Source organism: Bubalus bubalis, chromosome 1 (genome assembly GCF_019923935.1).
Source record: "Bubalus bubalis isolate 160015118507 breed Murrah chromosome 1, NDDB_SH_1, whole genome shotgun sequence".
Lineage (NCBI taxonomy): Eukaryota > Metazoa > Chordata > Mammalia > Artiodactyla > Bovidae > Bubalus > Bubalus bubalis.
In genome coordinates this window covers 39,349,470-39,362,873 of record NC_059157.1, presented here as the reverse complement: position 1 = coordinate 39,362,873, position 13,404 = coordinate 39,349,470, and the positions used below count along the sequence as shown (strand labels likewise).

General features: G+C 41.9%; 2 protein-coding genes across 11 annotated transcripts in view; one reads left to right on the top strand and one right to left on the bottom strand.

Moving 5' to 3' along the window:
• MCPH1 (microcephalin 1) overlaps positions 1-13,404 on the top strand; it is a 238,398-nt gene that overhangs the window by 122,034 nt on the left and 102,960 nt on the right. For 6 of the 10 annotated variants that reach the window (XM_044938943.1, XM_044938937.1, XM_044938965.1 and 3 more), the window contains 2 exons: positions 2,533-2,754; positions 3,185-4,893. The exons of 3 other annotated variants lie outside the window; for them this stretch is intronic. In XM_044938943.1, coding sequence (XP_044794878.1) covers positions 2,533-2,754; positions 3,185-3,349 — 387 coding nt within the window. In that variant the 3' untranslated portion in view covers positions 3,350-4,893. Of the gene's footprint in view, positions 1-2,532; positions 2,755-3,184; positions 4,894-13,404 lie in introns of those variants that run through there. One more of the 10 variants, XM_044938946.1, reaches the window with a different exon arrangement.
• The window catches only part of ANGPT2 (angiopoietin 2), a 59,523-nt gene that overhangs the window by 16,570 nt on the left and 29,549 nt on the right, over positions 1-13,404 (bottom strand). The window contains exons 2-5 of the mRNA XM_006050684.3: positions 12,405-12,560; positions 8,907-9,028; positions 3,825-4,057; positions 1,504-1,631 (exon numbers count right to left, since the gene is read on the bottom strand). Of these exons, the coding sequence (XP_006050746.1) occupies positions 1,504-1,631; positions 3,825-4,057; positions 8,907-9,028; positions 12,405-12,560 (639 nt within the window). The remainder of the gene's footprint in view (positions 1-1,503; positions 1,632-3,824; positions 4,058-8,906; positions 9,029-12,404; positions 12,561-13,404) is intronic.

Below are 13,404 nucleotides of genomic sequence, written 5' to 3'. Positions count from 1 at the left end.
AGGTTTGGGGTTTTTTTTCCTCCCCCTAATGTACTGATTCTAGGGTGTAGGACATTAACTGGCTTTCAAAGTTGACTTAGAACACCATGAATAAATTAGATTTCTTTGGAAAGTATTATTCAAGGTAAATCGACTGTTTATCTTTTCCGTTCATAATCAAGCATATGTTACTGTTTCAAATTCCATGTCTTTATAACCTTAATGTTTGTATTTTTTATAAAGTGTTTTTCTCTATCACCATGTTAAATACTGAGGATAATCCTGAGTTCAAAAGGCTAGTACTTTCAGGAACCTCTAACATTTTCATTTTGATGCAGCATTGAGTGCCTTTTCCGTAAGTGTTTCTGTTCATTCAATTTGTAGCTGCTTTTACAGTTAGTAGTAAACATATTTATAGGCATTTAACAAATACAGTCATCTCACAGTTATATAGTGCTTCACACTGATTCTTGTGTAAGGCTGTTTTACCTTATAGAAGCCACATTGAAATATTCCCTGGGGAAGTGTCTCCCCCACTCCCACCCCCACCCACCCCCATCTAAAGCTTAACGTCTCCTGCAGCAAATTCAGGAGCCATGCTCCTGAAAAATCCAGCATAACCAAGAACACTGAGTTAAACTGTACACCGGCTTCTCCTTATGGTAAGTTCTGGTTCTTGGTTCACTTATGCACATACTTGGGAAGAAAAGCCCATCAGAGGGGATAAGAACAGCCCACCCCAGGGTCCCTAAGCCCCTCTGCAGCAAGTGCACAGCCTTCAGGGCTGTGATGGTGTTTGCACAGATGGTACCAAAGGACTAGCAGGTGAAACTGCCAGCCCCCTAGAATGAACTAACAGCCGACACCCTCACCGTGCTCCTCAGTCACACACTTGCAACCGGAGGAGAAAAGCCAGTGTCACTTCCGGATGTCCCTGACAAAGCAGTAAAAATGATCAGTTTTATTAAGCCTCTACTGCTACGTGTCTGTTTTTTCTATTCCGTTTGATGACATGGAAGTGGGTATTCATCACTTCTGCACATCAAAGTGCCTGTGGCTATCTCAAAGAGAGAAAATGGGACTTTTAGTTGCAAACTGAATGAGCTTTTTTTTTTTTGAATGAAATACCAACCATTGTTACATGAAATAATGACTGCCGCATAAACTATGGTTATTCAAACTCTCAGATTTTGGAAAACATTTTCTTTATGACTAACAAAGAGAGTCTGACACTTCAAGACAAACAACTGACAGGAGGCATGACCAAGCCCAATGCAAGGGGAACACGAGCAGATTGTCTTATACAGGAGGTGGACTCGCAGAATGAGATAGCTCCTTCTGCATCATCCATCAGCATCGTCAGTGCTGTGTGCCCCGCGGCGGGCCCCGAGTTACTCATGGCCGGTGTTTCTTGCTTTGCTCTGCATGCCGCTGTCATGGTGTGAGAACTATGTATGCAGATGTTCTGCTCCTGAAACCACCTGCTTCAAGCCAGGAGGCTGAAAACGAGAAGCAGTGCCTTACCTTGATCTCCTCCGTGGAGTTAGGGAACGTCAATGTGTAGACGCCGCTGGTGGTCAGTCCCGATTTGAATGCCTCCCCGCAGTCTCTGAAGATGATTTGTTCGTCCTTGGCAAGCAAGGAGTATGAGGCTGTTTTTCAAAAATAGGAAAGCTTTTAAGAGGAGTTTGTGAAAAGATAAAAACTGATTATTTTGAGATGCACTTATTTGTAATTATATCACATTTGAATTGTTATTGTGAGATGCTAGTTTCTTAAGCCTTTCTGATAAAGTTCCTCTTTCAGCCTGTTTGGTATTAATTCTCAAAAGTCATTACCAATAATCCATACTTCCTTTTTCTTCCCATCAACTGTATGTAATGCAAGTACTTTGCAATCACCCTTTGTACACTATTACTTGTGAAAAAATCTTTCATCTTGAGTAGAATCAGATAAAGTGATTACAGAAGAATAAAGAGCATACCTAAAAATAGCACTGGCTCTGCAGTGGCTGCTCCCACAGCCAGCTCGCCAGTTAGGCTGTGCTGTGGATTGTTCAGTTAGGCTGCGCTGTGGATTGTTCAGTTAGGCTGTGCTGTGGATTGTTCAGTTAGGCTGTGCTGTGGATTGTTCAGTTAGGCTGTGCTGTGGATTGTTTTCTTCTTGTGCATCTGAGGCCAGCTATTAGATAGTGATATTTCTTTAGACCACTGGGTGAAAACTTCAGTATTCTTTGGATTTTTAGCAGCCATCTCATAGTAGCTTGTCTTAAAGTATAATGAAAGTGTTAGTCGCTCAATCGTGTCTGACTCTGCCATCCCATGGACTGTAGTCCACCGTGTGTTAAAGAGGAACCTAAAATTTATTTATCTGTATCTTTGAAATTCTTCCTTAAAAGTGTAAAACATCTAGGACTATGAAATTCTTTCAAATTTTTTGTTTCACTCTCAACAGACTTCCCAATCTTTTTTTTTCTTTTTTTTTGCCACATTAAAAAAAAAAAAGTGTTTGTCTGCGTCTGTTCTTGCAGGTATGTGTTTATCTTCCTTCTAGAGAGTGACCAGCGCCCCAGGCTCTGGACCAGGTCGGGCGGGCAGTCCGCTCGGGCAGGGGCTCCGTCCACCCACCGGCCGAGGTGCGCGGGCAAACCAAGCTCGTCCTGCGGCCCTGTCTCCCTGCTGCTTGTTTCTGCCAGGATCTGAGCTGTGTGGTTTTCCTCTACTTTGGCTCATCAAAACTAGCACCTCACACTGTCCTGGTCCCACCAGGCATCAGGTGACTGTCTTTTCCTTTTCTACACATGTGAAAAAATGCAGAATTTTTCAAAATTACAAAGGAGTGTGACTCTCATTGGAAGGCATGCCCTGCAGACCCACCACGTAGCACAGGTCATGCTTGTTTGTCTGCTTCCTGGTTTAAGTAGAAACCTTTTTTAAAGGTCTCTCTTACTGAAGTGGGCATGACTGTATGACTCAAGGGAAATGTGAGAACATACTTCTTACGGAAATGAAGAAATATCTCTACATGAATCACATGTAAAGTGCATCTGTGTCGAACAAATACATTTGGAAGGGCTCTATGCAACAGGCCATAGTAAGACCTAGACCCAGTGTTTGAGAAAAAGCAGTCTTAAAATACCGCACAGGTTGGGTATCATCTCTCTAGTTAATGACGGAAGATATATCCCTGCTTCCCTCTAATACAGAAGTTGAAGGATAAAACAGGAATAAGGAAGGAGAGATGCCGTTACGGGTGTGGTGAGAGCAGGACCCTGGCGTTTCTTGGATACCGGTCTTATGTAAGCATTGTCTCATTTAACCTTCACAACAACCCTATGGGCCTAGTATTGTTTTTCTCTCCTAAAAAATAAAAAAAAGTCCACTTTGCTTTATAAAGAAGGAAATGGCAACCCACTCCAATATTTTTTGCCTGGAGACTCTCCATGAACAGAGGTGTCTGGCAGGCTGCAATCCATGGGGTCGTAAGGAGTTGGACACGACTGAGCAACTAAGCAAGTGGTTTAGTAACTTGGCCAGCCCTATACACCTATGTTAGCAATGGAACTAACTAAAAGAAGGCTCTCCGAGCCCAGGAACAAAAGGTTGTTTGAGGTGGTTTGCCTCATTAATATTTAATTAGTATAAATATATATTCCCCTTCCCCTCTTTCTCCTTCTTTTTAATTGGTTCCATATTGAGACCCTATAAAGTATTCATAAGAAATATGTAAGAGAAATAGTGCCTTTCTTGGAAAATGAAAGGTTTTCTGTTTTTTTCAATGAATTTTTGAAGTTTCACCGACTAATGACAAAACGGAGGAAAAACTTACGTGTAAACTTTACTTACGGTTTGATGTTGACATCAGAGTCAGTAAATTATTAACTGTCTCCATCAGATCATGTTGCTGCTTTTGGAGAACTGAATTATTCACCGTGGCCGTCACCAGTTGTTTTTCTAGTTCTTCAATGATGGAATTTTGCTTGGATACTAACACCTGGAGCTGATCTTTCTCTTCTTTGATTGACCGAAGTTGAACTATGTGCTTGTCTTCCATATCTAGAACTTTCTTTTCCAGGAAACTTGTAAAGGGAAATAATTGTTAGTTAGTGAAGGGTTTTCTGATCACCATCAAAGCCATGAGCTTGGTAAACATCTAATCAGTTTCATAATCCTTATACAGTCGTTTATATTTATGTAATTTCTGCTTCTGCAGGGCCCTCTGGTAAGATGTCACAGGAGTTTTAAAGTAATCAGATGTTGCTGGAGCCGTGAGGAGGCTCTCAAGCGTGCTGAGATCAGACAGAGGACATAGATATGATATAGGCATGAGGAGAAAGTGCCCTGATGAAAATGTAAGGTTCATGACTAGAAATTTCCACATGCACTGTCTGTGAAGACCATGGTTTTTCTCAAGAGGAACGTGGGCATTGAGAAGGTGCCCTTGGTGTTGGGAACTCCTGGGGGTCAGAGCTCCGGGCTGAGAATGTCACCTCTGCACGTGACCCCCCAGTGCTGCTCTATCTGTGGGAAAGTCCACCTACAGTCATGAAGTGAAAGTGAAGTCACTCAGTCGTGCCCAACTCTTAGCGACCCCATGGACTGGAGCCTACCAGGCTCCTCCATCTACGGGATTTTCCAGGCAAGAGTACTGGAGTGGGGTGCCATTGCCTTCTCCTCTCTACCTAAAATGAAGGCCTTAGATTAGATGATGATCTCTGAGACCCCTTCTAGTTCAAATAATCTGTGAGTCTGTTATTCCTTTTTGGGGGGCAGTAACATTTTCTGAAACTTTAACCTTGGAAACATTACTAAGCTAACTAAGGGCCTACCTACCTATTCCAGGTCTTACCTATAAGCATTAATAATCAGTATTAATACTACTTATTATTAAATTCAGTTGCAGCTCTTAAATTTATCACCGTCCAGTTGTCAATTTTTTTCTTTCTCTCAAATCTCTGCCAGTATAATCCAGAGATCAGTCACAACCTGGCCTAAAGATTGAGTCTCAAAATTAAATACAAGCAGGTGCTGAAGAGTGAAGCCCAGCATCAGGCCATTCCAGACCAGACTGGCTGTGAGCAGGACCATGTATCTCTGTGTTTAAAGCTTAAAAGAGTCTCAGAGATCAGATCTCAGAGCCATGTTCTGCAAAATGCACATCTGGCCCCTTTACTGGCTTCTACAGTCAATTCAGATTTAGTGAGTTGTATTATGCTTTTTTTTTTTAATAAAAGGAAATTAAATAAGTGGGATAAGACATGAGAATAAATTCGTAGCAAGAATTTTGCACAGTGCAGCAAATGCCATGGTCAGTGTGGACGGATGGTGGGCGGGGGAGGGGTGGTGCCGTGGGGACGCCTGTGTCACTGATACTCTGCTCGTTAGCATCTCACTTGGATTCCTGATACAGGATGATCTGCTCGATCGTCACCATGGAAGTTGGATGTTGGTACTGTGTAACTTGATATTAATGTAATTCACGGTCTGTTGAGAAATGTGGGGAAATAGCCCTGTTGGCAGAAATACCAAGGCGGAATCATGTTTCTTTTATGTGTTTTTATTGCCTGTATTTCAGAAGGGGACATTATAAATGACAGTGCTTTTCAGTAACAACTGAATCATATATTGGTAATTGTAATTTAATTGAACTGGTGCAAGTAGCCCCTAAATCATTTATTTTTAGAAGGAAAGAAATGATAAGATGAAAAAAGTATAGTAATTTTCAACTTCAGCTCATGGTTATTTTCAGGAAGATGTTGATGCTATTAAGTACTTTGACTTCACTGGAAAAAAATTAAATACTTTACGTTCCATGAAGAAAGCAATCAAACTTTGAGAGAACTATTGAAGATAATTTAAAATATGGTTTGTCAAATGTGCAACACAGTCACATATTTTTGTAATGATGAAATCTTAGGCTAGTCCACATCTTAGGCTAACCTCAAATTTTAAGGTACCTGAAAACACCATGCCAAACTCACTGAATGCTATAAAATCATCAACATGACTTTCTTATTATTTATTTAAAGTTGTTGATGAAAAGAAACATAGTATTGCCATTTCATTTCATATTGTGTCAAAAGAGAACATGCTTCCTGCAGCTGCTAAAAAGGTTATTCTTCTGCAGGTAGAGATTCGTCACGTATGGTTTTTGTAAGTCCGCTGATAAAAGCTACGTCTTTCGGTATCCTCACTGTGGCAGGTCACTCAGAAACAGTGCTGTGGCTCCAGTCTGAGTTAGGTGTGTGCATTCAGTTGTTTAGTCATGTCTGACTCTTTGCAACCCCATGGACAGTACCTGCCAGGCTTCTCTGTCCATGGAATTTTCCAGACAAGAATACTGGAGTGGGTTGCCATTTCTTTCTCTGGGAGATCTACCCAACTCAGGAATTGAACCTGAGTCTCTTGCATCTCCTGCATTGCAGGCGGATTCTTTGCCACTGTGCCACAAGTCTGAGTTAGATATTTGCAATTCAGGTGTGGAGCTCTGCTGTTGGAAGTGACTTAGGATTTTAGTTTGTTAGAGATGTTTGTTCAGCAGAGTGGTTTTATGGAGAAAATGTTGTGATGTTTGAAAATAACTCATAAATAAGGGCTTCCCTGGTGACTCAGATGGTAAAAATAACTCATATGAAAAATGGATTGAAATTATTGGAAAAGCACACTACTGGTCAAATGTCAGTTAACCAGGGGAAAACTGTAGGATTAAGGGGGGAGGGAGGAATGTGAAGGATCATTTAAGCAAGAATTATCAGAAAACAGAGCAGCTTCCTGTGTGGTTGGAGTCACTCTTTTATACATTGTAAAGCTTTAACATACAAAAGAATTTTATCAAATTATGGATGATTAAAAAATGTAGTGAAAGTTGTTGATTGCATTTCACAGCAGTTCAGGCTGTGTTTCACAGCAATTCAGGCTGAAAACAAATTGCATATTGTGATAAGTGAAAATATTAAGCAGTGTATCTGAATTGAGAATTAGATGCATACTTTTCTAGACAAAAGGCAATGCCATTTGACAACTATTTATAAAGTTGTCGTCCGGGTAACATAACTGACACGTGTAAGTGATCATTTTAGCGCCATAGCATGCTAACTCAGGAATTAAGGCGGGAAGCATGTCCAGCACCAGAGTGTCCCAGCATTACTGCAGCCCACGCAGGGGAACATTAACTAAGGCCATTTTAACAACATGAAACAAGAGAGGCTCTTAACATATCTCAATTATTGGCCTCAGACTTTTATATTACTTTTCATAAGAGATAAATGTGAAACATTAAAATATTTAGAATAAAAATCTACTTGGTACAGATGAATGGATAAAGATGTGGTACATATATACAATGAAATACTATTCAGCCACAAAAAAGAACGGAATTTGAATCAGTTCTAGTGAGGTGGGTGACCCCAAGCCTGTTACAGAAGGAAGTAAGTCCGAAAGAGAAAAGTATCGTGCATTAATGCTTATTTATGGAATATCTAGAAAAACTGGTATCGATGAAGCTATTTGCAGTGAAGGAGTGGAGACTCAGAGAATGGACCTGTGGGCACAGTGGGGAAAGGGGAGAGTGGGGCGGACGGAGAGAGTGGCACTGACGTGTGCGTGCACTGTCATACGTGAGCTCGGTGGCTGGCAAGAAGCTGCTGTGCGTCATAACACAGGGAGCCCAGCCCGCTGCTCCGTAATGACCGAGAGGGCTGGGCTGGCGGGAAGGGAGGGAGGTGATCCGTGTATAATTATGGCTGATTTGTGGCATTGTATGGCAGAAACCGATACAACACTGTAAAACAATGTTCACCCAATTAAAAATTTTTTTTAAAAATCGACTTGCTTTTCAAAACTTTCAATGAATTCAGTCTGTTACCCACGGAACAGAATTGTTTCAGTATAGTTCTCAATTAAAGGAAAGAATGATCATAAGACAGTTAAGTGTGCCATCATTTTTGGCTATGAATGAAGAATTACTTAGTTGTGTAACAGTGTGATGCATGTCCTGATTAGAAACAAGGAAATACGCATACCCGGAATGTGAACGGAATACCCTCCTACGTCCCCACCTGAGTAAGCCTACGAAAACAGTCCCCACTGGTCACCCATAATCTTGGTTTTTGTATCCGTTTTTTTTTTTAGCGCTTTTAACGTTTTATTTTAGATATTAACATAACTGTATTTAATATTAACTTGTGTTTTTAGAAGGCATTGGCGACCCACTCCAGTACTCTTGCCTGGAAAATCCCGTGGGCGGAGGAGCCTGGTGGGCTGCAGTCCATGGGATCGCTAAGAGTCGAACACGACTGAACGACTTCACTTTCACTTTTCACTTTCATGCATTGGAGAAGGAAATGGCACCCCACTCCAGTGTTCTTGCCTGGAGAATCCCAGGGATGGGGGAGCCTGGTGGGCCGCCATCTATGGGGTCGCACAGAGTCGGACACGACTGAAGCGACTTAGCAGCAGCAGTGGTAGCAGCATGCTTTAAAAATAAACGTTGCATCATGAAATGTGTGTTGGTTTACAATAAGGTGTAGTTTTCCTGCTGTAGACCACTTTGCATTGAAATAAACTAAGTTCTCAGAGACAAAGAACTTGCTAATATCAAAATGCCTCAGTAGTAGTTTTCCATGGATTGATGTAAAATCCTGAGGTAAAATTTGGAGGATTCATGTAAGAGGATCTTTAAGAGGCCCAGAGTGTTTAAAAAAACAAAAAACAAAGTCAAGGACTATTTTAGAAGGTGATAACCATTTTGGTGTTTTTCTTCAAACCCTTTCCCTACGTTCCCATCAACTGCTGATCCTTGCACTGTACAGTAAGAAATTGGGCATCTTGAAAGCCATGCTTATTTATAGTTAATAATCACTTGAAATAGGCTTTCATATCTAGAAAATGTATGGTTCTGGATTATACATCTCTTTATATTTTTATTACCTGTTCTTATCTTGCAGTTTGCTTATTTCACTTGTCTGATCCAAAATCTGTTTTTCCAATTTGTTTGTAGAAAGGGAGTGTTCTAGAAGCTGAAGTTCAAGTCTTGTTGTCTGATTTAATACCTAAATGTAACAAAATAAAATTCCTACTTAGTATTTTTTTAAATTAGATACAAAGTCATCTAAATTGTAGGAAAAAATAAATAAAATATTACTTATTTACCCAAGTATCTTATTTTGACATATTTTTCATTTTCAGAAAAGGTTTGTTGTGCTGGAATACTTCAAAGTGTGCTAAACACTTTTTTTCTGCCATGTTATTTTGGAAAGGATTTAATAGTTCTGGACAGTGGTGTTTGTGTCAAATAATATAATGTTCATTTTCTTGCTCTGCCGTGTTTTGTCATTTCACACAGTGGAATAATCAGGAGCATAAAATGGTCATATTTAATATATCAGAAATAGTTGATAAATGAAAAGAGGCATTTCCTTTCCTCAAGACAAATGTTGCCCCCACATCTCTGTGTCAGTGGACAGTGTTTAGAACCACCTACTTCCATTCTGTAAGAGCACAGCTCACTTTTAGCCTAGCATTTCCTTATTTGTATTCACTTGTTTAGTCTCCCCCCCTTTCCTTTTCCATGTCTCTTTTTCCTATTTTAAAAGTCATGTCAGCCCATCAGGAAACGAGAGCATCAGTGTGGAGCAGGAGCTGGGTCTCGCTCTGCAGGCCTTTCTGACACACACCACGTGCGGTATCGCTGTTCCATTGTGTTCCGACAACTTCAAGAATGAATTCTTTCGCCTTTGGCTGCATTTTAGCAGGAAGAGTGCGGTGACTCATGTCCTCTGTGTCATGGTTACTCAGGATGTGACGTCATGTGTTAAGTGTCAGGCAGAATTGTTGGCCGGAATGAGGGTCCTTGAAAGAAGCATTGTTTGCTCAGGGTCTGTGTCATTCATGAACGCCTTGGCATGGCCCTATCACATGGGTTTAGGGACAGCCTGGTCTTCAAAGCTGGATGCCTTCCTGCCATGACCAGTCCTCTGTGCATGAGTAAAGACCCCGGCCAGCCCCAGGGTGTGATTGGATACTAACACCCGGAATATAGATGAGGTGTACATCTTCTGTGGGCCCCAACAATGTGCGTTGGTTATTGAGAGAAGGAACTGGAAACTCGTCTTTGATTTTGCTTCTAGAGTTTAGCAGGGGAGGGGCAACCGATGGGTCCTGACCGATCCAGGACCAATGCGATGTTTTCCCATCACTTTTCCGAAGGCCTCCAGCTGCAGGTGACTCAATTACCCAGGTCACGTGGTTGTTTATTGTGTCTAAGATCTCAGGCCTCCACCCTCCCTCCCAGTCTGGTTTAATAGTCTCTCACGCTGACAGGCTGGAAGAATCTTCTAATCAGAACCTTTCGTGTTTGAATTTAACCAGCTTCACACAGTCACTGCCCACCAGATACCCGAGTAAGTTGATGCATAATTTGGTCCCTCAATGTCTTTGATTAGTCTCAGCATCTTACTGTGTTTAGTTGGCTATCAGAGGCCATTTGCTTTCCAGCCATCTTCCTATTTTCCTGTTTTCTACTTAGTTTTGCAATAGATTTTTTTAAAAAATCATGTGACTCAACAAAATCTCATTAAATGCTAGTGAGTCTAACTTACAGAGGACGGCCAAGGTTTCCATTATTGCTTTGTATCTGATGCTTTTTTCTTACTCTGACCTGAAACATAAGCAGCGTTATATTCAGGTCTTCTTGGCTGTGCATGGCTTTCTCTGGTTGAGATGAGCAGCTCCTTGTTGCTCTGTGTGGACTTCTTCCTGCTGTGGTTTTTCTTGTTGCAGGTGGAGCACAGGCTGCAGGCGTGCAGTCTCCGGTGGCTGCAGCATGTGGGCATGTGGAATCTTACCTTCCCTGACCAGGGATTGAACTTGGCCCCTGCATTGGCAGGCAGATTCTTACCCACTGCGCCACCAGGGAAGCCACAGGACTGTTTCTGAAGGGCTTGATTGCTCATCAGTTGTATTCTCAGAAGGTGGGCCTGTGACTCAAATATTACTAATCTATTTGAATAGTTGACCATGGGTATATTTATACATTTACTTTTAGATGTTTGTGTCTTAACTTGTTAGATTTAATTTACCTTTAAGAATTTTGAGTACCTTGTGGTCCGTTGTATAAAATATCTGTATTTTTCCTAAACTATTCTGATATTGTGGAGATATTTGATAAGCAAAGACAGTCTTATTCTATACTCAGCTAAGAATCTTGTCTTCTCCTGCCCATCCCTTGCTGTCTCTCTGCTTGTCTAGTGGTTCTCGGGGCAGCGATGGGAAAACGTCAATGCCCTTCTCAATGTGAGCTGCCTCGATTGGAAGGCTTATGGTTTCTCTTCTCCCTTATCACCTCCTGGCTGATGCTGGGCATGTCTTGGTTCTTTAGCTTAAGTAGCATATGAATCATAAGATTATACAGGAATAATATGTCATGGGAACCGTTTTCAGTTAAATCTACTTTTTTTTTTGAGCATTACTTATAACTCGTGGTAGAAAGATACTCCTCATAAGCCTATAAGGAAGTCAGGATCTGAACCCAGCAGGCCGTCTTACCAGTGGTGAATCTTGAACTTGGAGCTTCTCCACAGGTCCCCCAACAGCACTGTTTGCCCACCGGGACTCTTTCTATTGGGTCACCTGTGGCGGGCCATCCAGCATGGTTCCAGACGAATGTCATTCTATTGTTATTCTTCTGATATTTTCATAGTTCATATTCTTCTTTCCTACCATTAATTGACAGCTCATAGAACCTTAAAGCTCACAGGGAACTGGCCAGCTCTCCCGTTCGGAGTCACCACCTCGGAGGCCTGCGGAAAGCTGATGCCTCACTCCGATTTGTTCATTGGGTTAGTCATGGAGCTCAGGTCTTTGGGCTGAAAGCTAAGCCATCTCTGTGCCTCAGCGGCTGCTTCCTACTCTTCCCTTTGCTTCTTTCTCTTCCCTTTGCTTCTTTCTCTATAAACTCACACCACAAGTTGTATAAACTCACACCACAGATTGTTTTGGCAGTTCTATGAGACTTAGGTTTCACCTTAACTCAAGAGTTAGGGTTAAGAACAAAGTTTGTAGCACTCTGTCTCTACTCTTCATGCCTCAAGTACACAAAAACGTCAAGGGCTCAGAACTGAAAAGTTCGTCTAGAGTCCAGAAAACACCAATAAGACAAAGGAGCACTTATCTTGTAGCAAGTCTGATTAATGTGAAACTGGTCTGAATGTCCTCAGTAGAATAAATGTAATTTAATGTCAGTATTAAAAATATGTATTTCCTGATTTTAATTTCTATCTAGACACAAATTCTTAACTTCTTATCAAGTCATCCTTTCTTCTGCTTTTCTGCAGCTTTCCCTGCCTCTCCCTCGTGTCACTAGGTAACGATCTTGTGCTAGTTGTCTGTCAGTCTGGGCCACTCTGTGTTCCCTGTTTCCCTACTTACTTGGGCTTCAACATCGGTTAACTTCCGGGTCTGCTCTGCGGTTTGATTGAGCAGGTTGGTCCCTATTTCTATCATCACAGCGGTCTGGTTCTGCACTGCATTCTGTTGTATCTCCACCATCTCTTTCTTCATGTTGTCTTGGATGTAATTCTCAAGCTAGAAAAGAGCAAGCGTCAGAAAGACAGTCATCGGTCAAACGATCAGACATTGTATTCCTAATTCGTTTCCCTGCTTTTTAAAACATCTCTTGGACGACGTGCACTTTGCTCTGATATGGGGATATCTTGCTTTTTTTTTCATCACTAGCAATAAAAAACAGCGTGATTTTATATTCACTCAAAATCCAGCAGCTCAGTAACAGCATGTGTGGGAGACCATTTAGGCAGCCCTGGAAGTCCACCCACGGCAGCATGGGAGGTGGTGAAACCACAGCTCAGAGGTGGGCAGGTGGCCTGCCATTGGGCAGGTAGGGCCAAGGGGGTTTCAGTGTGTTGTGTTCCTGTGACGCAGAAAATGAAAATTTGGTATAAGGAAGCATCACTGTTTCTAGCATGTTCTGGACTGTGGTTTCTTGAAATACAGGCTTTAGAAGACACTTAAGCTAGAGCACAAGGAAGGACACACCTGTGGGTTTTCCGGGTAACTCAGGACCACACTCCATAAAGACCACTGTCCCCACCAACTTCCAATTACTGAGTTCATCACACATTAGACCTGTTAAGTTTCTCTGTGGTTTTTCACGGTTTCGTCATTTTCCCGATCAGGCAGACTTAATCATATGCTCGTCTGTTCATCTCGCGTGACTGTCGGGATGGTTCTTCTGCCTTGAGTTGCTGTGGACCACGGGTGAGCCAGCTCATTTTAACATTCGCTTGTGTGCAAGAGCATCGGGAAGCTCATTCACTGCCATGGTATAGATGCCTGTGTCTTTGGCAGTTGAAATGCACAGTTAAATACAAATGCAGACCAGCCGGGTGTGTGTGAGGGGTCTGCGGGCTCC